Source organism: Zea mays, chromosome 9, assembly GCF_902167145.1.
Source record: "Zea mays cultivar B73 chromosome 9, Zm-B73-REFERENCE-NAM-5.0, whole genome shotgun sequence".
Classification (NCBI taxonomy): Eukaryota; Viridiplantae; Streptophyta; class Magnoliopsida; order Poales; family Poaceae; genus Zea; species Zea mays.
The window spans coordinates 156,261,982-156,287,906 of record NC_050104.1 but is presented as its reverse complement, the minus strand read 5'-3'; the positions used below and the strand labels follow the sequence as shown (position 1 = coordinate 156,287,906).

Below are 25,925 nucleotides of genomic sequence, written 5' to 3'. Positions count from 1 at the left end.
ACACAAAAATATATATGTTCTATTGGTTAGAAGAGTGTGAATGTGGAGTCAACAACTACATTACACTATCTCTAGCATACTACCTATCACACACCCTATTTCACCCATATTTTAAACTCCACTCTGTAAATAGTATCGTCTACATTACAAATCAATTTTTGCACACACGTTTGTACGGACTGCTAGAGTCAGCCTTATTGTAGCAGAGATTTTGATCTATCTATTATTATCAGGGGACATTTTCATGCGATCACTTATTTGGTGCAACTGTGCAATCAAATCATCTAAATCACCCAATATAGACCCGACAATTTCATATGAAATGGGTTAAATATAAAATAACCACTAGATTTCATGTGAAAAGGGTGAAATGTAGTATGCAACCAAATTATCTGAACATCAGATTTAGATCAACGACTTCGTATGGAAAGGGGTTAAATATAAAATAGGCACTAAATTTTATGTGGAAAGGGTGAAATGTAAAATAGCAGTCACCCATTGGATCCATGTCAGATGCTTTAGATGGTTTAATCGCACGCTTGCACCAAACTATTGATTACATAAGATATGTCCCCATAGTTGTCGAGAACTTATGATGTACAACTAGTTATACCGATGCAACCGTGCAATTAAGCGATGTATCCAACTATTTATATTTAAACCTTCCACTTGAAACCTAGTTGCTATTTACACTTAAGCACTTCCACCTAAAGTAGCAGACAACGTTGGATTTTAATTAGATGCAACAAATCATCTGGTTGCATGACTGCACCAATATAATTGTTTGCATATGATATGATCTCATCATTATTTACATATAGCGTTTTATTTTCATCTATCTATCATGACTCTTTATCCTATTGGATAAAACATCTTATCGGCTTACGTACATCCCAGGTTGACCAAACCGTTTTGATTTAATCACCGAAAAATGGGAAACCAAACGGTTTTCAGTGGATTTCGAATTTCCGACCGACCTGCAATTCAAATTAAAAAAACAATTTTCGTGAATCCCTGTGTTTCTCAGCAAAATAAGTTTTCACGAGGAAATTTGTTGTACAAATTTTTAAAATGAAAAGAACAAATTATGTTTTGCTTGTAAAAAGCTGGGGTTTTATCGACGAAATTCGTTATTTTTATTACAAAAAAATCAAATTGATTTCAAATAATTAATATGAGATATACCATATTACTTAGAAAACATGCAGTCCTTTTCTCATTTGTTTCCTGTTAATATATATACAATTTTTTTTCTAAATTTTAATATTTTGAATGAAATTTTAAAAAACAGGATGGAAAAACCGCTCGGACCGGGGGTTTCCGGCCCGGTTTTAGCGGCGACCGGTTTTAAAACCATGTCAAGTATGCATCAGAAACAGGGTACAGGGAAAAAAAACACCCCGGCAGGAAATACAGAGAAACCCAACCCAAAAAGAAAGAAAAGAAAGAAAAAGACGATAAATTTTATACGATTTCTGCGCTCCTGTTCGGCGTTTTCGCTACCCCCCCCCCCCCAGCGAGCCCCTGTACGACCAACCCTCCCGCCGCGCCGCCGCTCGCCGCGGGCCATGTACAAGCTCCGCGGCCGTGGCGGCGGGCGCGGCGGCAGCGGCGTAGCAAAGCGACCGATGCCCTCCAACGCCCGCGGCCGTGGCGTTGCCTCCTCTATCGGCGGGATGGCCGGGCCTCCTCGCAGTCGCGCCGCCGCCGCCGCCTTGAAACAGCCGGTGGGACGCGAGGAGGCGTTCTGCCTCGAGTCCAGCGGGCTGCCTGCCTTTGCGGCTATAATACGGCTGACGCCCGACCTCGTCGACGAGATACGGCGGACGGAGGAGGCCGGTGGAGGCGCCCGCATCAAGTTCAACCCTAACATGTACAACTCATCGGAGAACGTGAGCTGTCTTTCACCCTTTGTCTTTCAGCTGTCTGTCCCTATGAGTTCCTCTTAAGTTTTAGCCTAACAAATTTAGATACTTCTTTACCAATACAAAATATATCCTGGTAAGTTGTTTTCCTTCTGTTGGCAATTTTACTGGGTTTGAGTGAGTTCTGTAATTTGCATTCACGCCAATCAAATTTTAGCATGGTACCGGCGAGATATTTTGTATTGTTAGGGCACAATGATCTGTTAGGTGTCTTTCTAGGATTAATGATGGTTCTCTTCATCTCGGGTGATGGTCTTGGAGTATTTTGATTCGTACAGCGAGCTCTCATTGCTCCTATCTCAATTTATATGATTTAGATGGGTGAAACGGCATTTGGTTTAGTAATTTGAATTCAAGCCTTCATATCATTGCTGTGTCTTATGCTCCCATTTCAAGTCACACTGTTGCTTACTTTGCACTTACATTGATTTATTGGGTCAAAGTTGAATGTTTATTACATTCTCATTGGACATTTGAAGGCCTAGCGATTTTTCTAAGGAATCTCGAGTTTTACCATGCTTTATGGTCCCAGACTTCTGGCTATTCTAATTTATTTTAGGCTGATCAGAGCAGGCACTTTTCTCATTTGATGGTTCTTTCAGTTCAGCTAAATTTCTCATTCCACATTAGCACATTGCTTATTTGATGATTCTTTCAGTTCAGTTCACTTTCTTGATCCGCGTCCACATTTTCACTATTTATTGTTGTACAATTAGTTCTTACATGGTATTTGATTTGGTGTTGTTACTTTTGTACATGGTTATTAAAGCGGTAAAACGTTATGAACCAACTTTTTAACTTTTAAACGTTTAAACGAATGTTGAAACGTCTTTTCAGACTTGACATAGAAATTCAAATATAGAATAAGTTCATACATAAGTTGAGTTCACAAACCAAATAGCATAAAAAGATCACCCTGAATCATTTGACTTTGGCCTTCGTGACTGATCTTTGACTTTGGCCGGCTGTGGCTGAGGAGAGGAGAGGAGAGAGGAGAGCGGCGGCTGGCTGAGGGAGTGAGGGCGCCGTGTCCAGCGCTGGCCAGTGCCCAGGAAAGTGACCTAGAAAATGCTAAAGGCCCAGGACGGGTAGAACGTCCTTAGAACGTCTAAAACGCCCTAAAACGCTATTTGGACGCTTAAACATCGTTTAAACACACGAAATGGACGTTCTACGCCCTAAACCTAAAACGTTAGGACATTCCAACTTTTAAACACGTTTTCTCGTTTAAACGGCGTTTAAACGTCGTTTAAACTACGTTTAAACGTCGTTTAAACTACATTTTAATAACAATGCTTTTGGATGACTTCCCTTAATGGTGATTCAGACATATCTAGCATAATAATGTCATATTTCAGTTAGCTTTGTACGGTGGATCAGGAGTTCAAATCTCAGCTCTGAAGTATTAGCAGGGCCATCTGCCCTGCATAGATTGGATGCCCCCCTCCTAGCAGTTTTTTTCTTGCATTTTATGAGTCGCCTTTTTTTTCCATATATATGGAATCGCCGACAAGTATGATCACTGACCAGAAATTCTGAAACAACAAAGAATATGCCTATTCACTTTGCCTTGAACGTCCAACCCAAACTGAAATCGTGGAGGCTGAGTGAACTGTGAAGGATGCTTTAAAGAATTTCAAGGTTACAATGCTTACTTAAATGGCCTTACTAGATCCAAACTGGATTTGTTTGACATGAGAACTTATTTCAACATGATGATTGCACTTGTACATTTAGTGTTTCAATTGGAGCTCTCAAATCTCTTTTCCTGTGCCAGGTTATAGATGTTAGTGGTAAAGAATTCAAATTCACCTGGGCATCTGAACGAGGCGAATTGTGTGATATTTATGAAGAACGTCGGAGTGGAGAGGATGGAAATGGGTTGCTTCTGGAGTGTGGCTCTGCTTGGCGCAAGGTGAATGTGCAACGCATTTTGGATGAATCAACAAAGAACCTTGTGAAAATGCGCTCAGAAGAGGCTGAACGTCTCTCAAAATCTCGAAAGTTTGTCTGCTTTCACTGTTCTATAATCCTCTTGGTCTCTATTGATTTATGATAAACCTGATATTTATGATTTCTAAAATTTTTTGTTTTATGATATTGTACTTCTCAACCGCTTATATATCCTTTTTACTTTTCTGGCTGTAGATCAATCGTGCTGGACCCTGCCAATCCATCTGTCAAGAGTCAGGCCAAGTCAATGGCTGCTGCAGCTGTAGAAGGTCTCCCCTTTCAACTATGTCTCATGTTTCCTTTCTCAACATTATACTATGGGTTTGTGATCTCTACCTGGATTCTGCGTTCATAATAGAAATGGACATTGCTGTATGATTATTATGTCAGAATTTTCTATGTGCAATTCTCACTAATGTTAGTAGTGGCTGTAATTACAATTTAGTGCTGTTATTGTTCCAGGTAATCCACGGAGGATGCACTGGAAGCAGAAGAGCGAATTTCTTAAGAAGAATAAAGGTTCTAATCCTGCTGGGTCATATTTTTTCTTTGTTTCATCTGTTTATGTTTAATATATGTCGTTTATTCACCTACTCCAGCTGCTGTTATCACCCCAACCAAATCAGTTTTGAAGGTGAAGTTATCTAACAACATCCCCAAAGGGAATATCTCAAGTTCACCTGCACCTTCTCCTGAACAACCTGGAGAAAGCAATCCTTCGTTTCCTGTTGGATCAGATGCAAATAATGAAGTCATAACACCTTTTGATTTTAACAAAGAGGAAAACAGTAAATATGAGAAATCAGTTAGAAATAAGATGTCTAACAAAGATATAAATCGCCGAGCAAGTTCTCATGCTGCAAATGTGGATGATAATACAAATGAAGTGCGAAGCTACTTGATATCCGTGCTCTCAAAAAATCCAAAAGGAATGGGCCTAAAGGTAAATCTCTCTATCTCTCTGAGCATGGGTAACATGATATTAATCAAGTCCATGTGCAAATGGTAAAAATACTCAGGAACCTTGTGCACTCCTTTGTAAAGACTCATACCTTATTAGTTATTAATGTTGAAGGTGTTGGGACTTACATTTCTGCAGAGTTTGTTGCCTTTTCTTTTGACTGTCAAACCCATTTGCATCTTGGTGCTTTTATCAAGTGGTATTGTATTTGTATCTCTATTTTGTGGTTTGATGATTTCTCTTTTACCTTTTGAACATAGTGCATAGTAACATTTTTTTGTTCATACACATGAAATGTTTCTTGTTTGTTACGTAACACCATTTTTTTTGTTTTACCATACTCTGTAGATGCTTATGGACGTCATATTCCATTATTCTAGTATTCCACAAATATTTGTCTGATTTTGTTTTCACATGTTATGAATCATATGCAGGCCTTGGAGAAAGCTGTTGCAGATGCATTTCCAAATGCATCAAAGAAAATACAGAGCATCATCAAGAATGTGAGTAATCAAACAATTTTTTTTACCATGTCCTCTCCCAATTAGGATTTTTTAAGGAATAAGGAGTAAACACACTTCACATTTGGATGTTCTTTCAGATTGCAAATTACCAAGGACCTGAGAGGTATGTTCTGAAATCAGGGTTGGAGGTAGAAAGCTCAAAAAGTCATGTATCTGAAGGAGTAAGGTATTATTGTTTTCTTGTTTAAGTCCAAGCTCTGGTCCTTCTCTCTTTTGGATCTCGCAGAAGTTGGTTTTCATTATGTTGCTTCTGCAACTTTGGACAATTATATGCCTACATATTTGTAATTCTACCATAACGCTTTAACAAACATCTATTGCTGTGTCTAACAGATCCATCAGTAAGAAAATTGAGGAATCGGCTCCAAGCCTGACGATTGATGATCCTGATATATGTGAGAGGATTGACATTGTGGGCTCCCTAGTTGCTCCAACTGATGGAAAACTCAGTAATGACAGTGAAGGTAAGGCTGGAACTTCCAGTGACAGTGGAAGCGATAGCGATAGTGACAGCAGTAACAGTGGAAGTGATAGTGGGAGCCAAAGCAGAAGTGCTGCAGAAACTGGTAGTGGAAGCAGCAGCAATAGTGACAGTGATGGCTCATCAAGCAGCAAGGAAGGATCTGATGCAGCTGTTGATATTACGAGTGATGATGACAAAGCAAATATAGCACACACAAAAGTAGTGGATGACCTTAATTTGTCTTCATCGCCAAGAGATTTGAAAAGACTCGATGTTGATGATGAACAAATTGACATTGAAACAAATCTTGACTACAGGAGTACATCACCTCATATTGGTCTGAATAAGTTTAATACCGGTAATGATGATGCAGCAGCAGAGGGCTTTAGTGCCGGCAACCTTAGTAAGCCATCTGAAATGTCAGGAAGCAAGAACATGACGAGCACCAGAATGGATTCTATTGGAGTTGATACCAAATATAATGAAATGTCTTTTCTGGACAACCTTTTTGATGACTCCATGAGAATAGCCAGTGAAAACTCACCCAAGGGGGAAGCTGGTCAATTGACAGTGCAGCATGTCAACAAGAGAAAATCAACATCAAAGGATGAATCAAAATTTGGCCCAGTGAGTATTGCTAAACCTAAATTAAAAAGGTCTTCTGGCAGCGAGAACTCTACAGCAAAGCCTGAGAGTGCTAAAAAGGTCAAAGCTGACATAGCATCGTCAATAGGTTCTTTATCAGAGCACAAAAGAAGTTTACCACCTGAAAAATATAGCAATGATAGGTTTAACAAGGGGACATGGGATGTTAGCCGCCATGCTTCACAAGATAGCAGTCCTGCCATGAAAGGAAGACCTTTGGCTCCTGGAAATTTACAGAGGATAGATCAGAGCCCAAATTTACCTGTCCCAACAATGCACTCTGAGAGAACAAAAGAAAATACTGTGAAATCAAGTTTGAAGAAAAAATCAGATAAGTCGCAGAAACCATGGCATGGTATGGATGGTGACTTTGGGCCAGGTTATTCACATGGTGTAGATCACCACGCTAATTTTGATGGCTCTGATGATTTTTCCACAAGAAAAAGGAGTAGACATGGGAATCTTCTTATTGATGATAAAATGTTTAAGCGTTCGAAGGACGCTAATGCCAATGTAGATTCCATGAATTTAACCAAAAGTTCCAGAGAAACTGTTGTGCCTGATGAAATAACTGCTTTTCCTGAATCTAATGAATGTAATGGTGAGCAGTCAAATTCTCAAAGAGATAATGTTGAGAGATCACCTTACGGTAAAAAAAAGCTCCAGAGGGAGTTTTCTGATCTTGAGTTGGCTGAACTTCGCAAGACTTCTTTGGAAAATGACGATGGAAGGATAAGGAAGCAATTTGAGAGTAGTTCCTCCAAGTCGCTTGATGCTAAATTAAATGTAATTAACTCCTACCCCAGTATGAATGACAGAAAGGTTCCTGTTACCGTCTTTAATGATACTAAGAGGAAACCTTCACCTCAAGAATATGGAATTGGAGGCCATATAAACCAGGAAGGGTTTCCCAGGAAGGCAGCAGGGTATGAGTTTGATGATAATAGGCCTCAGCAAAATATTCCAGACAGTCAGCATTTGCCAAGGATTTATAATACAGATTTTGAGAATTTAATATATCCAGATAGTTCAGGAAAAACAAGCAAAAGGGAAACTAGGATGACACATGGTGGAATGCTAGAGTATGCTGATATCCAGAAGAAGAAAACAACCTCAAGGCTTCCACAGAATGGTACTAATAATGTCAGAGTGTCTCGAATGCAGAAATCAATATCCCCATCAGATAATGATGAAAGAAGTAGGAACGACTCTTTGATTGAGACAAAGACAGGTAGGAAGAGAAGGGGCAGTTCTTCAGATGATGATAATTTGTTTTTCTCCAAGTATGATAAAGATGCTCCGGAGCTTAAAGATCCAATAAAAGATTTCTCACAGTAAGTTCCAATATCCTCCACAATGTCAGTTTTATGTATGTTTGAAAAAAATTGTTTAGTGCATTTTGACTTTTCCTCTACTTTTGTTGCTATAAGCAATAAGCATGCTGATAGACTGACTTATCCTGTTCTCGAACTATTTGATATGATCTTGGACATTTCTACACACCTTTCAATTAGTAAGTTATGTGGTATTTATCAAACTAGAACATACTTCTGTTTTTTTTGTGTTCCCTCGTAGTCCAGCTTACTTTCTGAGAATGTTATGGGCCTTAAGCCCATTAGCTAGGGTATTATGGTTAGGTTAGATGTGGCCACTGTAGCGCGTGAACAGTGCCGTCCAGATAGGGTTTGTTATGTTGCTTAGCTTTTAACTTAGGGTTACCTCTCTATATAAGGAGGGGCACAGGGTGTTAGTGGAGATAAGCGAGAAGAATAGATTTGGTTTACTCTTAGGGCCTTCTGCGGGAGGGCTGAGTATCGGGACTATCTTGCGAGTGCATCACAGTTCACAATAGAGAATGATTGAATTATATCAGCAGGCTTGGGCCAGCAATATATAAATTTATAATGTCTGACCTCCCCCCTTAATCTTAAAACTGTTTACACTTCGACCAGGGTCCCAATGTTTAAAGTATTTTCTATAGGCTCTTTAATTTGCCCGTGTTGTCTAAAATACTGTAGGTAGTATGATCATTCCTACATTTTAGTAAGGCGTCTCTATAATTTAAAAAAGGGCGTACCTTGTGCCGTAGGCTTCCCGCAATGTGCGGGGTCTGGGGAAGGGCATCTTTTAAGCGCCAAGCCTTACCCGCATAATATGCAGAGGCTGGGGCTCGAACTCGGGACCTTCCGGTTACAGACCGTAGGCTCTACCGCTGCACCAGGCCCGTCTCTATAATTTAATTTGTTTTCTAAATGCAAATTGTTGAAGCTCTTAGCATTGTTTCAAAGGCGTCGCCTAGGCGTCTAGGTGCCCAAAAGATCCAAGGCGTCCCCACCGGCCACCGCCTAGGTAAGAATCAGCAAGAGGGAAGAGGGGAAGGAGAAGGGTGGCGTCGAATCAGGGCGGCGACGTCCGAATCCAGGCGGCGGCGGCCGAATCGGGGGTGGCAGCGGTCGAATCGACGCAGGCGGCGGCGAATCATGGGCGACGGTGGCTCAATAAGGGGCGGCAGCGGCTGAACCATGGAGGAGAAGGCAACCGGCGGCTGAACTGCGGAGGAGAGAGGAAACCTAGGGCAACCAGGGAAATGATTATATGGGCTAGCTAATGGGCTGGGCCTCCTACTCCTTCCCCTTCTCCTTTTCCTTTTTTTTTTCTTTCTCTTCCTCCATGTTGCTGGTTTACTGGTTCTCAGATTGATAAGGCGTCGCCTTGCTTGCCTTAGACATCATCTAGGCGTCCAGACGGTGGTCCAACGCCTTATCTCGCCTTACTGCTTTAAGAACCATGGCTCTTAGCTGCCAGTTTTCTATTTCCAAATATTTTTTTTTCTAAACAAATAACTTTTGTTTTTGATGCATACAACCCATTTGATTATATTCTTTTCCAGATACAAGGATTATGTGCAGGAGTACAATGAGAAGTATGGGGTTTATTCTTATTTGAATAGTCAGATAGACAAAACTATGTAGGTGGTTTGAAGATCTTTCTGCACTTCATTCTCTCTTTCCGTTAGTCCATAACATAACAATCTCCTGCAACTGTTTCCTTTTTTGAAATGCAGGTCAGAATTTTTAAAGATTCAGGATGATCTCAATGTTGGAAAAGAAAGAGGCAAGGAACAGTATTATAACACCTTAGAAAGACTCAGAGACATGTATCATGAATCAGGAACAGTATGTTTTCTGCCTTCCCTACCAATATACTCAACATGAATCCCTGCTTTTTCATGGCCTGAAAGGGGGACCAAATGGTCCTCATTCTGTGATCTTCTCTTAAAAGTTTCTACATGCATCCTTATCTAACGAATTAAAGGATACTATTAAACAACACCGTTGTTTATATAACTCTTGATTAATAACTGAGGCCCTAAAGTGTGATTGTGAATATTATCTCCTGCAGAGACATAAATTGATGAAGAAGGTCTTCGTTTTGCTTCATGAGGAACTGCAGGTGTGTTTACTATAGTAGTTTACCATAGTTATCTGATTTCTGATTTCCTTGGTTGTTACCCCAGATTATTAAGGAAAGAATCAACGATTTTACGGACGCCTATTCAAATGAGTAGCTGTTTTACTCTCATAACATGTGAGTTAAGTTCTAATCGATAATTTCCCTGAAGCACTGCAGAACAACAGCCAACTGAGGTCTGACGACGAACTACATTATTGATCTGTGGCAACTATGCAGGTGACTGCTTCTTGTCAAGGCTGATAATATCTGGGCATCAGCATTATGCTTTGCCTTTGTAGAAATTTACTTGGCTTGGAAATATTCAGTCGAAGGCACGTATCACAGGAAACCTGAGAGACTTAGGGTGTGTTTGGTTGAATGTACATGAAGGGATGGAAAAAGGTGGCCACAGATTTAATAGTGTTTGGATGAGAGTCGCGTAGGGGCGAGGTGAACACCGGAGTAGTTTTAGGTGGCGGCGTGTTGCCCTGCCTCATCCCACTTTGTCCTCAAACCAAATCAGCGTGATGAATTTGATAGTAATCACGGTGAAGTGGAATCAAAGACAGTTCAAATATCAATGGCGTCGCTGGATACCTGCGCGGTTCCGCACAGGAGAGCAGAAGAAATGATTCATTACTCAGGGAAGAGGTGAGGTTATCTCTGAGGAAACGAGTAGGCCTTACATCAGCAGTTTTGCAGCTAGTTTGGCACTGTGACCGGGCGGTTCTCTTTGTAGATGTTCTGTGTTTTTTTAACCCCCTGTGAAGGGCGAGATCTCTCCTCTCTTGGCATTTGTACATCGCTTTGTATTAGTGTGATCCATGTCAAACTGAAATAAATTGCTAACTGTGTACATATCTGTAGAGCCGATAGAGAAGAAGTTTTGGAGGGAGAGAAAAGTCTGGGACATTTTTTTTTGTCGCAAACACCCACACACCAATTCCTAAATCTTGCAACTGGTAACGAAGATATTGGTTCGATTTTTCTTCTTTTACGTCATTGACCTCTTTATGTCTATGAAACTGCGACCCATTTCTCGTCTCTTGCGAATTACGATGTCTTCGGTTGGTGGTGATGCTCCTTTCTATCCAGCGCTCGGCTTTGACGACACCTCATGCTCTTTTCTATCCTGCAATCGGCTTTGACGACCCTTCCCTCGGGCCTTCTTGGAACTGATGATGACCAGAAAAATAAAGGAGATCAATAAATTGCTATTTTAACTGATGATGACCAGAAAAATAAAGGAGATCAATGAATTGTTATTTTATTAAATAGCAAGTAGATTCCTCTCCGTAGATCTCTTCATGGTCACTAAACCGGCTCTTAAGATGAGGTCAACCCTTAGGGCTGGTTTGGTGGCTAGAAATCACGAGAGAATCCACAATCATATCAACTCTATACCAACTACATCATATTATGTCATTTTTTTTTCAATTCTCTTTTATTCACCATCAAACTACCTCCTTCCATATCACGTCAGCGCACAGGATTTCATGGTGCCAAGAGTTAAGGCTCATGTCCTCTGTAAATGAAGTTTTTTTGTGGCCAACTCTATTTTACAGTAGCCGATGGTGTACACCGTTGCCGCTCTTTTCACACTGTAATATGGACTCCAACTAGATACAGTAGTTCGTAAGGTGGATGACTGCAGACAGCCTCAACCCAACTTTAAGGTAGTAGTGTTTAGTTGAGGAGTCAAGTAGAACGGAGTCGTTCCATTCCTGATTCTATGAACGGAGCCGCTCTGTTCTGTGTTTGGTAATCTAAAACGGAGTGACTCTATTTTTTGTTTGGTTGCAGAGTGAACGGAACGGAGCGTGACTGTGAGAGCGGGATGGGAACGGAGCGGCTCCGTCCCGTTGATTTTTTTGGAGCGGAATGGTTCTAGATCTGAGGAGAATATTCCCTAATTGGAGCCATTCCGTTCTAGTTCCTTTGTAACCAAACAGCAACAAAACTGGGACAGAACAGCTCCGTTCTACTTGGCTCTTCAACCAAACACTACCTAAAACTACGTAGTTTCTCGCTAGCTAGCCACAGGCCCGCAAGAGCGAGCACAGCAGATAACACATCGCCAGTCCAAATTTATAATTCGTTCAACTTTTTTACAATATATATATTTGATAGACATATTTTATTCATTTTTAAATCCAAAGTCATACTTAAAAGTGTGTTACTCACTCTATTCTTTTTTATTTAATATCTTTTAGTTTAAAAATGAATTAGCGAGCGACAAATATTTAAGAACGGAGATAGTATATACTAAACAATATCAAAGAGAAAAAAATATAATTATGATTTTTCAAGAAGGTGACTCGGTGAAATTTAGAGTAAAAAAGTCAAATGAATTATAAATTAGAGCAAAGTACTATTGTCTCTCTAAATTCGCTGCAGTAAAAGTGTTGTTTAATGATCAAAGCATAGCATGCCTTTTATTAACAAACTTCCTGGATCAACGAGTAGGTAGAAATTGCAGCCTGTCGTCTCACGCGGTTGGCTTTTGATCGGACGTCCATGGTTGTGACTTGTGAGCTCACCATGAAACCATCCTAATCCAAGGGCATACTAAAAAAGAAAAAAGAGAGAAAATGCGGCGGTAGGCCCCACCTGGCAGGCCGCTCCTCGTTCAGCGGCGGCTTCACGCGTCTCTGGCCGGCTGGCCCCACTCCCCAACCCGGGGCATCTCGGTACTCTGTTCCTGTATGGAACCCTTCCATTCTTGTTCCTGGAACCCAGACCTCAAGCCTTCGCCACCGCGCAGTGTCCAGAATCATCCCCCACCCGGTCCGCGGCGATCGTGCGGAAGCTGGCGACGCGGGAGAGCGAGTGGCAGCGAGGGTTAGCTGGAGATGAACGGGGCCGAGAAGCTGCGGTGGGCCTTCTCGGACGGCAGCGTCACCGATCTCCTGGACGCCCGCAGCCTCCACGGCTCCCCCGTAAGGCCCCTCAGAGCAGCAAACCCTTGAATTTTCTCCTAGCGCTTTTGGCGGCATTTGTTCTCTGCTTTGTGATCGAATTTGCCGATTCGTCAGGGTTCGTGTCGGCGAATCGATGGGGGCAGGAGTGATTGGCGGGGCGGTTTTTGATCATCTAGGGGGAGTCGGCTTGCATTTCCGTATCGGTGCTTTTGATTAGGATGAAACTCAAGGGTTTGTGGACATGAAACGTACCTTTTACTATGTATCTAGAAAAGCCAAGCCATAACGTCGTAAAATTTGGAACGGGCGGAACATATCTTCAATTAGCAGGACACTTAATTGTATTCTTTGTACTGTTCTTCTTCGCTCCTGCATTCTGTAAGTGTGCATGTCTCAGTTATGGTTTAAGCCAAAGCATAATGCAAGTGCAACTAATATTTTCCCCTTTGCAGGACATTAAGAAAAAAGTACAGTTCCATTCTTCTCTAGTGCAAAAGCTTGCTTTGGAAAAGGAGATGGAGGTATCTAACTAACATTTTCATTCATTGTCTTACCATGTGCATTAATATATATGAATGAATCTCATGTTGGCGTGCTGGAATTTATGTGTGCGTTGAGTAAAAAGCTAGTTACTTGCTCTTTGCTTGCTTGCCTTTTACGATGTACTTCTTTCTTTTGTGGTATTGAACAGGGTCACGTAGGTTGCGTGAATGCCATTGCGTGGAACTCAAGTGGTTCGCTTCTTGTATCAGGATCAGATGACACTAGAGTAAGTTTCTAAGCCTAGATTGGTTAGCTATCATGATAATTTTTTCAAGATCTTTTTTTATTTGTTTGGATTCTCACTTCTCTATCTGAATTATAGCCCTGGAAGTGGCTTTGATTCATGAACTTCTTGTGTCTTTTGCATCTATATGCCTTGGTGTTTTCCCTTACAGAAGGACTAAGTCATAAGGGTAAATGGTAATGCCTACAATATACATAGGTAGTGCATGGTAGTCTTTTCTTTTATATGTTACAGGACATAGTATCATGGATCTTGTCGTTGAAAGGCGGCATCGTAGTGTGTGTATGCTTTCACAAACATAAGAAGTTATCCTGATTTTGATTTGGGTATCTGGATTTTAAGCTGTGGACAAAGGAATAAACATATTTTTTAGGAATTAGATCATCTTCTTGTGAAAAGAGTTGTTGCTTCAGTACTCTGTAGCCCTTAGATATTTCCTATATGACTTGCTTTAATATTTTATGGTATCACCTTTAACTAGGAAAAGATTCTTGGCAAATGGTTTAGTATTGGTGACTACTTGTTCTGCAGATTAACATCTGGAATTATAATAACCGAGAGCTGGTGCATGATATTGACACTGGCCATTCTGCAAATATCTTTTGCACAAAGTTTGTTCCAGAAACATGTGATGAAGTAGTAGTCTCTGGAGCAGGAGATGCAGAGGTACACCTACCTCTTTCTTTTCTTTTTAATAACTTTGTATTCCCTGTTATATTGGGCCTTTCTTCAACTCGGTTACTAATTCTTTTCCAGGTTCGTGTTTTCAATATGTCTCGATTAAGTGGCAGAAGGCCTAGAGAAATTTCTATGGAACCAACAGCAGTTTACCAGTGTCACTCAAGAAGGGTCAAGAAACTAGCTGTAAGTTAGCATGCTGATGGGACATTTTTTCGTATTTGAAATTCTAGAGCATGACAAAATTTGTATTTAATTTTGACAAAAAAAATCTGAAAGAAGTCTCAGATTGTTATGGACTGCAATGGGATTGGGGAATTAGAGAGGGAGTTGTAGTTGCAGGAATGCCGGCTGGGGGGCTCTTCTCACGACCGAGCAAGAAGAAGGCTTGCTTCTAATTCTTGCTTACCCTTAACAGATACAATAGTGTCCCTTTTATAGAGATGACTGACTTATCTCTATCCAACTAACCAAATCTGATACAATCCTTATCTCTTCCCTAATCTAATCCTTATCAACTAAATCTGATCTAATCTCGGTACTGTTCCACGAAGTGCCTCCCTGACACTACACCCCACCTGGACATGTAGCTCGTCCTCGAGATGCAACCTAACGATGATGCTAACGATGACTCCACTTGACACAAACTTAACACCTAAAAATAAGCCTTTTACATCTTAGGTTATTTTATTATTCCGAACCTGAATTAGACTGTGACTCTATTTTTTTGACCCCTTAAGATAAGGCGAACACCCTCCGCGCATTGGACCTGCACGTGTGCAGCCACCTGGATCCCATGGACGCCATCTGGACGAAAGAGGACACGTGGATGGCCACCTGGAATGGGTCGCAACAATGACCAACAGAGGCACCCTCGTGGCGGTTGGTAGCGGAATGTGGTGGCGCTAGGCAATTCGCCCTCGCCGATGACAAGGAGGGGAGCGCCTTCCCTACCACTGCTGTCGTAGAGTTGGAGTTCGTCGCCCGCGGGACACGCACCATGCTCGCGCTTGGAGATAGCGGGCCAGCGCGGTTGTTGATGGCCGATCGACAGTGCGAGGTCACGCCCCTATGTGCTGAGGTCGACCACCACCAAGGCTGCCTCGAGCATCTGCCGCCACACCTCCTGCGGCCGCCACCACACTAGGAGGCCACGCGCCGCAGCCTGCAGCCGCACCGCTGCAGACACCTTGCAGGCACTCGCCTGCACAATCACCTTCCTCTCCGCGCGCTGCTGCAAGTTTGTTGGGACGACTGGGCTCCGCCGTTTGAAGATGGGACGCTTTCCTTGCCAGGGCGCTAGGAGGCAGCGTGCCGCCACCTGTAGCTGCGCCATCGATGCCCGGATACCATCCACACCCCCGTAGAAGACGTCATTGTAGTGCTGCTGTGGCGGCACAGGCATGGGGGCGGTGAACGACGGGGTCGGTGAAGGAGACGTTGTCATCATGAATTCCGGTGCCGTCGTTGATGAGTGGGCGTACGATGGAATTGGTGATGGTGATGGTGGCATGGAGTTGAGGTAAAGGGGCAGCCCTGTTGGTGCGGGGGCACTGGCACCAATCGGGCGATGTGACGGCGCCAGTGGTGGCAGGGGTGGTGCTGCGGTTGCTGGTGAGTGCGTTATCGCCGACGGCTAGTTCGTCGGCGGGTGTTGGGAGGGACACGCCATGTGCGCCATGAAGGCTTCAATGGTTGCCACAGAGCACGTGAGAGTGGCGAAGTTGTTGGTGATGATGGTAAGACTAGCGTCGAGCTTGGCGTTGAGGCACTCGAGGGTCATCGGCGTCGGATGGCCTGACATATCCGATACCAGATTGTTATGGACTGCGATGGGATTGGAGAGGGAGTTGTAGTTGCAGGAATGTCGGCCGGGGGCCTCTGCCCACGGTCGGGCAAGAAGAAGGCTTGCTTCTAATTCTTTCTTACCCTTAACTGATACAATAGTGTTCCTTTTATAGAGACGACCTACTTATGTCTATCCAACTAACCAAATCTGATCCAATCCTTATCTCTTCCCTAATCTAATCCTTATCAACCAAATCTGATCTAATCCTTATCTTTTCGATAACTAATCTGATCCAATCCCTGGCATGGATGAACTGCTTTTTTTTTGGAAAACTTGCAGTTATTTTTTAGGCGAACAGCTGCCATCCTGACATAATGCACCGCTCTAAATTTGTTCTCCGTATCTGCATGTTTAGACATTGATGTATTGCATTTTCTGTCTTACCATTTGAGATGTGTTCTGCTGACCCATGCTCTTATATTTTCTACTTTTTTGAGTCTCTGCATCATTCGGTAATACTTTTGTTTGTTGGCATTCCACATGTAGGTTGAAGTTGGCAATCCTAACGCAGTGTGGAGTGCAAGTGAGGATGGTACTCTGAGACAACATGATTTTCGGGAGTGTAGTTCCTGTCCTCGTGCAGGATCTGCTAACCAGGAATGCCGTAATGTGCTTGTGAGCATTCACTTCTTTCCTTGCTGTGTCTACTTGTGTTTGCTTCACTGCATTCTTGACATGGAGCATGGCATTTTAGTCTGTCCAGCTTATGCTGATCATTTTTTATTGTCAATAACTTTTCCATTGTTTTAAAAAAAATCGACCTGCGGGGGGCAAGACAGCCCCCGAGTATTGTATTAAGAAGAAGACCTTCTCACACAGGTCGAGAAAACCCCGGAACCCCTGCCCCACCCATACACAGCGGCATCAAAGCCCATGTGAGAACGATCGCGACCGGGGCCGAGCCTTAGACCTGTGTTTTGGCGTGATACAGATGAGAGGATTTTTTAACCACAACCTGAAATTCGGTCCCACAGGGAGTCAAACCCAGTACCTGAGGAGTGCTACTCATACCACCTAACCAACTCAACTAGAGGCCCTTTCGCAACTTTTCCATTGTTTTAGATATTTCGAAATATAATAGTGGCAAGCCAAATTATATTTTGGGGTATTTTGTTTTTTATTTGAAATGTTATGTTTGTAAATTAAGTTTTTTATAACTTTTGGTGGTATCTGGATCTGGATATCATTTTCTGCCTTTGAATCTATAAATCTTAGAAAAAGTGAACTCATAATGCTTCATTTGTTGGAAAATTCAGTTGTAGCTTTGTGTTCAGTATTCTGCACTTCTCATGCACCTGCTTATATGATTTATACCAGTAGTCCATTTTTTCTCCTGGATTCTATTTGAATGCATGGATAAGTCTGCTTGAAGAATGAAGATAAATGCTTGCTAATAATATTAGCTGATCTAATTATGGACGTGGTTCTGATTTTATTTTCTGCACTACATATTTTTGGCAGCTTGATCTACGGTGTGGAGCAAAGAAGTCTTTAGCTGATCTACCCAAACATCCATTGGCACTGAAGTCTTGTGACATTAGCTCTGTCTGTTCCCATCAAATCCTTGTTGGTGGGAGGTAACCTAGTTTCTTGTCATCAACAGTCAGTACATAACAAGCCTTTTGTGTTTCTATACCTGACTAATGACTAGCACTTCTCTGCTCCATGATGTTCATGCAGCGATGCATTTGCTAGGTTGTACGATAGAAGAATGCTTCCACCATTGAGCTCGTGTCAAACCAAAAGGAAGCCACCACCATGTGTTAAAATGTTCTGCCCATTGCATCTTGCTGACAGTGTGAGTTCATTCTTTCATTTGATTGTTATGCTGTGTTGTTTCAGTTGCAACCATTGTAGCTTTGCTTGTATGAAGTCAATAATTGTAAATCCGATATGCATGTGCTACAAAAGTTATCATGTGAGAAGGAAACATGGTAAAGATACATTTTTTTCTTGATTCCTCCCTTGAACCAGAGAGCATTTATGAAATGGTCTAGTCAGTTTAAATAGTTCTGTTAGCCTTATTATGGTAAAATTGCCTTTATACCATTAAACTACCGTGATGATTGCTAAAATACAATACAAAGTGTTGATACTGCCAAAATAACATCTGCTGGATGCCTGGACCCACTGGTCATAGACACAACAATGCTATTTTGGCAACTGGGTTTCAACTTCATGCCATAATGGCAATGAGTCTTAAGTTTTAACTGTTTTATTTTATACTCTCTCCATTCCAAATTATAAGTTGTTTTGGCTTTTCTAGTTACATACCTTTTGCTATGTACCTGGACACGGCATATATTTAGATGCATAGCAAGAAAAGCCAGAACAACTTATGGTGTATTTGGTTTGTGGACTCAGTGACTCACCCTATGCTTCACGAGGTGATGCATCATAAGTTCATCCCATAAATTTTGGTGAAATCAACTCACTCCTCATGTATATACTAATTATTAGCTTATGAGGAATGAGGTGGTGGTGGATCAACTCATTCTATTCCACAAACCAAATAAAAAAGTGAGGAGTGAGAAGAAGATGAATCGTTTCATTCCTCAAACCAAACACACCCTTATAGTTTGGAACCGAGGGAGTAGAAAATACTAGTTCTGGTGCTTTTATCCTTGTTCACAGTACGCCACTTCAATGAGTTTTTAGTTTCACATTTGTTATACCTTGAACTATAGTTGTTTTCTTATTGATTTTCTGCCCCCAATTTGTTCTCAGAAGAAGACATATTCACACCTTACACATGTTGCATTCAGCCCAAATGGGAAGGAGGTTCTTTTAAGTTACAGTGGTGAACATGTTTATCTGTTCGATGTTGACCCAGGTATTATAAAATAACTCACTTTGTGCTTTTTATCACATCTACTATACACTTCTAGTCTATGCGGCACTGTTTCAATTCAATGACCGATATACAATACTGATATGTTTATAATGTTATCTGTTCAGATGGTATGAGTTCTAGATACACAGCAGACTATGTAAGGGAACAATTATTTGTACCTCCTTTTCACAAAGTATCAGCAAAAGGACATGCAAAACAAAAGAAGGCTTCAGTAAATACAACTTCAAGAAGTTTGTCTAGGGTGAGAAAAATGGGATCACCATGTCATACCATATCCGTATCTTGGTCTGCGATACATATTGAACCCCTGTGCCTTCTTTGGCTCCCGTTTCAGGTAGATATGTGCAAGAAATTTATGCAAGTCGCAACAAGATCTCTGGAGACAGGTAAGAACTTAATGCTTGGGATTGAAGCATGCAGTGAAGTCCTTGAATCAATGGAACCTGATATTGACGATGACACGAGGCACGAGTTTTTGTGTACTCGAGCAGCATTGTACCTAAAGGTTTGTCTGCTTCCTTTATCATTTGTGGGAGCTCTGTTCCACATTAAATTAGGGATCATAGAATTTGATCTACAGAGGAAATGGAAAAATGATGTTTACATGGCGATTCGAGATTGCAATAGAACGTGGAAGATTGATGTCACATCGTATCAAGCACACTTGCATATGGCTGAGGCACTATTGCAGGTAAGCATCAGCAAATCAGTCAGAACAACATATGGATTTACTGTCAAATAGTCTGGTACTTTCGTATTTATACAGAATTGGTCAAGCCTTCCTTGAATATGTTCTACGTAGGATGCTAAGTTTTACACTAGCACGAAGGGTTTGATAAATTTATAAGTTCTTCTGTTTTCCTATTCCTTCTCAGGAAAACATGATCATAAACAATCTCTTACTTTAGGGGGCCTTCATTATCCCAATAAGTGCCCCTTTTTGTTTAATCATGTCATCTACTTTTGGTTTTGTTAGTCCTGTATTGAATATAGTTGGTTTTAAAATTTTGACTTTGGAACTTGCTAATGGAATGCAAATCCTCGTTTAAATGGGCTTCCGAAATAGGATGATAATAAGGCTGGTCTGCGTTTAAATGGGCTTCCGAAATAGGATGATAATATGGCTGGTCTGCAGGAGCTCCTTCTTAGGAGTGGTCCTGTCCCTTAGGTGTCCCTGCAGCTAGTAGTGTCTTTCTGTTTTTTTATATAATAGAAAGTTGTATGGTATAAGAAGATCATTTCCTCTTGATGTACTTAGTTTTCTTCCTCTTAATGAAATGACACGCAGTTCTCCTGCGTGATCCGAGGAAAAAAACCTTCCGTCTCATAAATAGCTGCCATGCCTTGTGTAGTTAGGAAGACTGAAGGAGGCATCTGAGCATGCAGAGGTGGCAAATGGTCTTCTTCCACCTCATTGTCCATTGAGGGAGCAGGTGGATGATTTCAAGCAACGCATCGCTTCAGGTGAGTACATGCACAAGAACAGCATGTACTATTTATTTTGCTGTGTAGCTTTAGCATATGTGCTGATCATTTTGGAGATTATGTGCATTCTAAATGGCCAAGAAGATGTTCTTCATGTCTAATGAACTATGCTTATTAATCTTCCGTATATGGTAGCTGTTTGCATGAATGTATTTAGGCCGTTCACTGATAAACAGATGAGCTTAGAATTTACTTGTGAACATGCATTTGCATTTTTGTCCATCTGTCCATTCTTCTTTCTACTTTCACCTTGGGTGTTTAAGTCAAGGAATTGAACTTTGAAACTTGTTGCTCTTCAATATTTTAATGGATTTCTTTTGTGCAAGCAGCTGAGCTTGAGAAGAACAGAGCGGATAAAAATGGGAGCTCAAAAGCTGATACTCATGGAAAATTACGCTCATTGAGTGAGATACTCTTTAGACCTGATGTTGGTGGTTCATCACAGGAGGGACGAGAAGATTCAGATTATGATGATGATACGGAAATGGACTATGAAACAACGGTATCTGGTCATGAAAGCCGAGAGAATGATCAAGGTGTCTTCCGGGGTAGTTTAAGTTTCCAATTTCATCAAAGAGAGGATCAAACCAATGTACACACTGATGAGAATGGGTCAGTTGAGTCCCCTCGAAAAGATGATTATGCTTTTCAGGTATTCTTTTTTCCTTTATTCTTACCTTTTCTGTCTATATCTAATAAGGTGCATGTGTTTAATGCTGTTGGCCTCTTGCATGGATTTTCACAAATTGTGCAATGCAGTCAGATGTTGCCATTGATATGAAACAAAGATATGTTGCACACTGCAATGTAGGGACAGATATAAAACAAGCCAGTTTTCTTGGTGAGCAAGGTTAGGCTATTTTTCGCTGCATGGTTCTATTTTTTCGTCTGTGGATTTTATATTAACAGAAACCTTTCATGTAAGAGTAAGAGAGAATTGTTCTGTGTTGTACTCCCTCCGCCCCAAATTAAGTGCTCATGTCGTACTTCAAGGAGTCAATTAATCTTAAGCTTGACTAGATTTAGACAAAATAGTATCAACATTGTCTATTTTGTTCCATGACCATTAATACTTTATTTGTATATATTTAGTCAAACTTAACTTTTTTCTCTTGAAAGCGCAGGAGAACTGCGCCCCATTATATATTAAGTAGAAAAAAGGGGTGGTCTTAAGAAGACCAATACAAGAGGCCTCCCTACGGAGGCCCAGTAGCAAGCATACATTAAAAAGTCCATCAAATTAGGACAGCTACAAAGGAAACCAAAAACCCTCCTAATTCTGAGCTAATGGTGCTGCCAAATGGGAAAGGCCCTTGGCACCATCAATCTCCCATTTTTTTTCTTTCCTCATCAGCAGCTCCAAGACTCATGATAACACTAGGGCTGCAGCCATCAAAGACGCATTTATTTCTATGGTTCCACAAAATCTAGGCTCCCAGGATGATAATGGAGTCAAGTCCTTAACACTTAAGATTGATTAACTCCTTAAAGTGTGAGATGAGCACCTATTTTGGGACTGGGAAGTAGCCTTTAGTTAAATACTGTAGTTTTGCAGGTAATAAAAAGATGGGCTGTGTTGCAAAAATCTGGAGTCTGGATTTACAGTAGTACCTAAAATTTACTGTGCATAACTGTAAATTGACTCTGCCTTGAGATCCATGAAATAAACATAGCTCAGGTTAATAAAAACAATAAATATCCATGCCGTGTTAACACATTGAAGTGACCAATCTTCCTGTGAAACAACCTAATTGAATTCAAAATTTGTTGGTTAAGGTGAGCTTGTCCATGTGGTTCTTGACTCTTGTCCTTTATTCCTCTCACAACAGGGGAGTTCATTGCCAGTGGAAGTGATGATGGTAGATGGTTCATATGGGAGAAGAGAACAGGAAGGCTTATTAAAATGCTTGCAGGGGACGGAGCTGGTAATTATATTTCAGCTTCCTTTTCTGATACCTTTCTGATACTTCTGCTCATGTGTTTTACATTTTCCATAGTTGTGAACTGCATACAGTCTCATCCCTTCGACTGTGCCGTTGCAACAAGCGGAATCGATAACACAATAAAGGTATTATAATCTACATTTTTAGTTGCAATTGATTATACAATACAGCTCTGTTTCCCACATTCCACTGTATCACTAGAATGTTGGCCCTGGTTCTTCTATGTTCATATATGCAACAACTGTATCACTGGCATGTTGGCCATGGTTCTTCATACCAGCCATACAATGAGTGAATGCTTGAAATGTCATTGTTCAGTGGTACTCCATCCATTCCAAATTATAAGAAGTTTTGGCTTTTCTAGATACATTGTTTTATTTTGTATCTAGACATATTGGATATCTAAGTACATAGCAAAAGATATGTATCTAAAAAAAGTCAAAATGTCTTATAATTTGGAATGGTGGAGTATATTTGGTGTAGATTCACATTTTTTTATCTCAAATAGTTACACATATTCTACTGAAGCACTTAATGGCTCTCTCTGTTTTTATTTTGTTATTAGCTATGGACACCCGATGCAAATGCTACATCAATGGTTTCTGGACCTGAACTTGATGTATTGAGTGCCATAGAGAATAATCAGCAGAAGTTATGTCGGAACCGTCACTTTGTACTGTAAGAAATCCAAGCTTTACTACACACTCAATACCTTACCTTGTTTTCTATTCTTCAATCAAATTAGCAAAAGTAATATTCGACACGATTCCTCCATTTTCTTCCGGGGCTCAGACCATACTTGGAATTAGGTCAACAGTAGTTTTTTTTCGTTGTACATTACCACATACACCTTGTATGCTTGCTTTTGTCTTACTCAACTTTCCGTGGTTTTCATATATCTTGAAACAATCCAATCTGATTGTAGAAGGATAAAGAATAGCTAAATTTATATAAACACAATGTGCTTTTCTCCTTGGCTGATGACCTGATGTTACTCACCCTGTCACTTGGGTCTAATGTAATGACGTTAACTCAGCACAGTGTGTTTGTATTATCTTTTAGTTCTGATCTGGAAAAATCTACATGCTATATGCAGGCCTTCTGAATTTTTAGAACGATTTCAGATGCATGAGTTTTCAGAAGGTTTCGAGTGTGCCCAGAGCTGATTTACTATCGCTGGAGCTGCTTGAGGTACTTGCATTCACATAAATTTTAAGGCAACCAAAGGAATCAGTTCGCTAAAGTGAGCTAAAGACAATTACACCGTTTGTTTGAGCTTTTCCAGGAAAAGGGTAATACTTGGAAGAATGATATCATCCAAGCTACAAGCAGCCTATGTTTGAATTAGTGAAATCGGAAGGCCTTGTTGCCATTATAGAGTGTAGACGCACCTGGATAGATAAACAGGTGTGCCGGTGCTGAAACTATTGCTTGAGATGTCAATAAACACTGGAATTATGTTGTTGTTTGGGGGTGGTATAATGATTCATACGTGTGTAATGCAGTGTGGATTCATTCCCTTGTACAGATTGTAGATAGGTGAGATTCTGCAATAAGTGACAATCACAGATGTACATGTGTGGTATTCTTGTCTCTGCGTGCCGCAGGTAGGTCATGCTAGTTTGTGGCTGACGATTGGGGTATATCTTCTCTTAAAGACTTGCTGGGTCTGGATGTGGTGTAGGAACTGTGTTACTTTATGTTTCCTAAATATGTTACTCTTTCCATCCCAATTTATAATTCATTTAATTTCTTTTGTTCTTCCTGCGTGCATTAGGGATAGGAATATTCTGTTATAAAGATTAGTTCCTTTATTTTAGTTTTATTTAGTCTCTAAATTGTCAAAGGGTGAGACTAAACTGTTTTCGTCTCTAGTTTCTCAAGGGGTAAATAAAAGAGATTAAATCATATTAATTCTATCTTTTGGCTCTCATTTATTTTACTTGTACTAATTGTTGGAAAAATGCTTTGGGGTATTTTGGTTTTCTTATGATTTATTTAATGTGTTTTGAATACTTTTAGTTCCTACAAATAAATATGATAGAGACTAAACTTTAGTCTCTTGACTAAAGAAACTAAACATGATTTAAATCAATGAATGAGACTTCCGGAGATGGCTTCTATTCTATGTGGACATATGTCAAATTTGAGTCGTAGAATGTTAGGAAAACCTACCGCCGATTGCATTGGTCACATGAAAATTGAATTTGCTGCGGAAGTTCCTTTAAAAAAACATTTTGATTGAAAGTTGTAACGACAATCCGACATATGCATGTGTGGTTTGTTGCGAACGGTCTTAGCTGGTCATCATATCGTGTATTTGGCGGCATAAAATATTATTTTGTACTATATTATTTATATAGTGAAATTTGGAATACGAATGTGACAAGTAAGTTTGTCGGAAATAGTGTTATAACAACCTCATTTTTTGAGCTGTTGTGTTGTAAGGTCATGTTCCAAAGCTAATTATTAGTCAGCTAATAAGGTATTTGAGAGGTTTTAGCTAGGTTAAAGCAGCTAACAATTAATAACTATTTAAGAGGTATAAGTAATAATTAGTTGATTTATTAGCTGATCCGTTTTAAACCTCTAAACTAATTTTAGCTGTTAATAATTAGTTTTACGTCCTGTTTGGATCATTGGAATTGAATTCCATTCTAATAATAGTAATTTAGACATATATCAATTAAGCTAATTAGGTTTTATGCAAAATATATTTGTATAATATTATTAGTAAGATGTCGGAGATATTTATGTGCTACATTTTTATTATATAAGAGTGAGACGAAGAGTGTCATGTAAGTTACAGAGTAGAAACCAATTCTATTAATGCATAAAATCATTTCTCACCCTCCAACCCATGAATTTAAGGTAGGCTTATATTTGAACTTTGGAAAGTGGTGGAATGTCAAATTCCAAACTAAATAAGTTATTTTATTGAGTGAATTCCAATTCCTCTAAAATAAAGGGATCCAAACGCGCCGTTAGAGATTTGGAATAGAGCATATACCATCTCAAAAGAGTACGGAACGGGACCATGTGTCCATGTGGTGCTTGCTTGCCGGTTCTATCCGGAAGGCTCTAGCTAGCCTCTAGCAATACTTTGAGCGCGCGATACCGATAGGCATGCAGCAAATGATCCGCAACTTGTAATAAGGTGCAGCAACGAGGCTCGGCCACTTGCCCACTACCCTCTGCCGGCTGGCATGTCGGCGCGGCGAGGCCAGCCGGCGGATTAGACAATTTCGGTTTCCTTTGGACCAAACAAAATCCACGTTATCTTGAATATCTCAACTTGTACGTTGGTCGCAAGAATCAAGACATAGAATGATAGGTAATCTCGGTAGTACGTGCATGCCGATAACCATCGCAATCAAATCATCATCAGAAGTCGAAATTTGTGAATAAAGTAGTTTTTATCTTACGTGAAGCACTAGCTAGCGAGTTAAGGCTTTGGATGTCAAGTACTTTTAAAGCACAAGAG

The 25,925-nt window shown here is 40.6% G+C and overlaps 1 protein-coding gene and 1 pseudogene across 1 annotated transcript; one reads left to right on the top strand and one right to left on the bottom strand.

Annotated features, from left to right (window-relative positions):
• The first annotated feature begins 1,466 nt into the window (after positions 1-1,466).
• On the top strand, positions 1,467-24,202 carry LOC103640420 (uncharacterized). Its single transcript, XM_020544809.3, has 33 exons — positions 1,467-1,892; positions 3,703-3,929; positions 4,074-4,147; positions 4,341-4,397; positions 4,478-4,821; positions 5,274-5,342; positions 5,441-5,529; positions 5,697-7,805; positions 9,362-9,439; positions 9,536-9,647; positions 9,874-9,924; positions 9,989-10,035; positions 10,479-10,575; positions 12,771-12,863; positions 13,298-13,366; positions 13,537-13,614; positions 14,164-14,298; positions 14,389-14,496; positions 16,646-16,774; positions 17,621-17,736; positions 17,840-17,957; positions 18,887-18,992; positions 19,118-19,254; positions 19,348-19,518; positions 19,594-19,704; positions 20,366-20,477; positions 20,828-21,150; positions 21,258-21,348; positions 22,328-22,423; positions 22,496-22,566; positions 23,007-23,119; positions 23,538-23,632; positions 23,727-24,202. Exons 1-32 carry the CDS (start codon positions 1,569-1,571, stop codon positions 23,605-23,607), a joined length of 5,925 nt encoding a protein of 1,974 aa, XP_020400398.1. The 5' UTR covers positions 1,467-1,568; the 3' UTR covers positions 23,608-23,632; positions 23,727-24,202.
• LOC109942211 (translation initiation factor IF-2-like) lies at positions 15,172-16,623 on the bottom strand (annotated as a pseudogene).
• Positions 24,203-25,925: the final 1,723 nt, after the last annotated feature.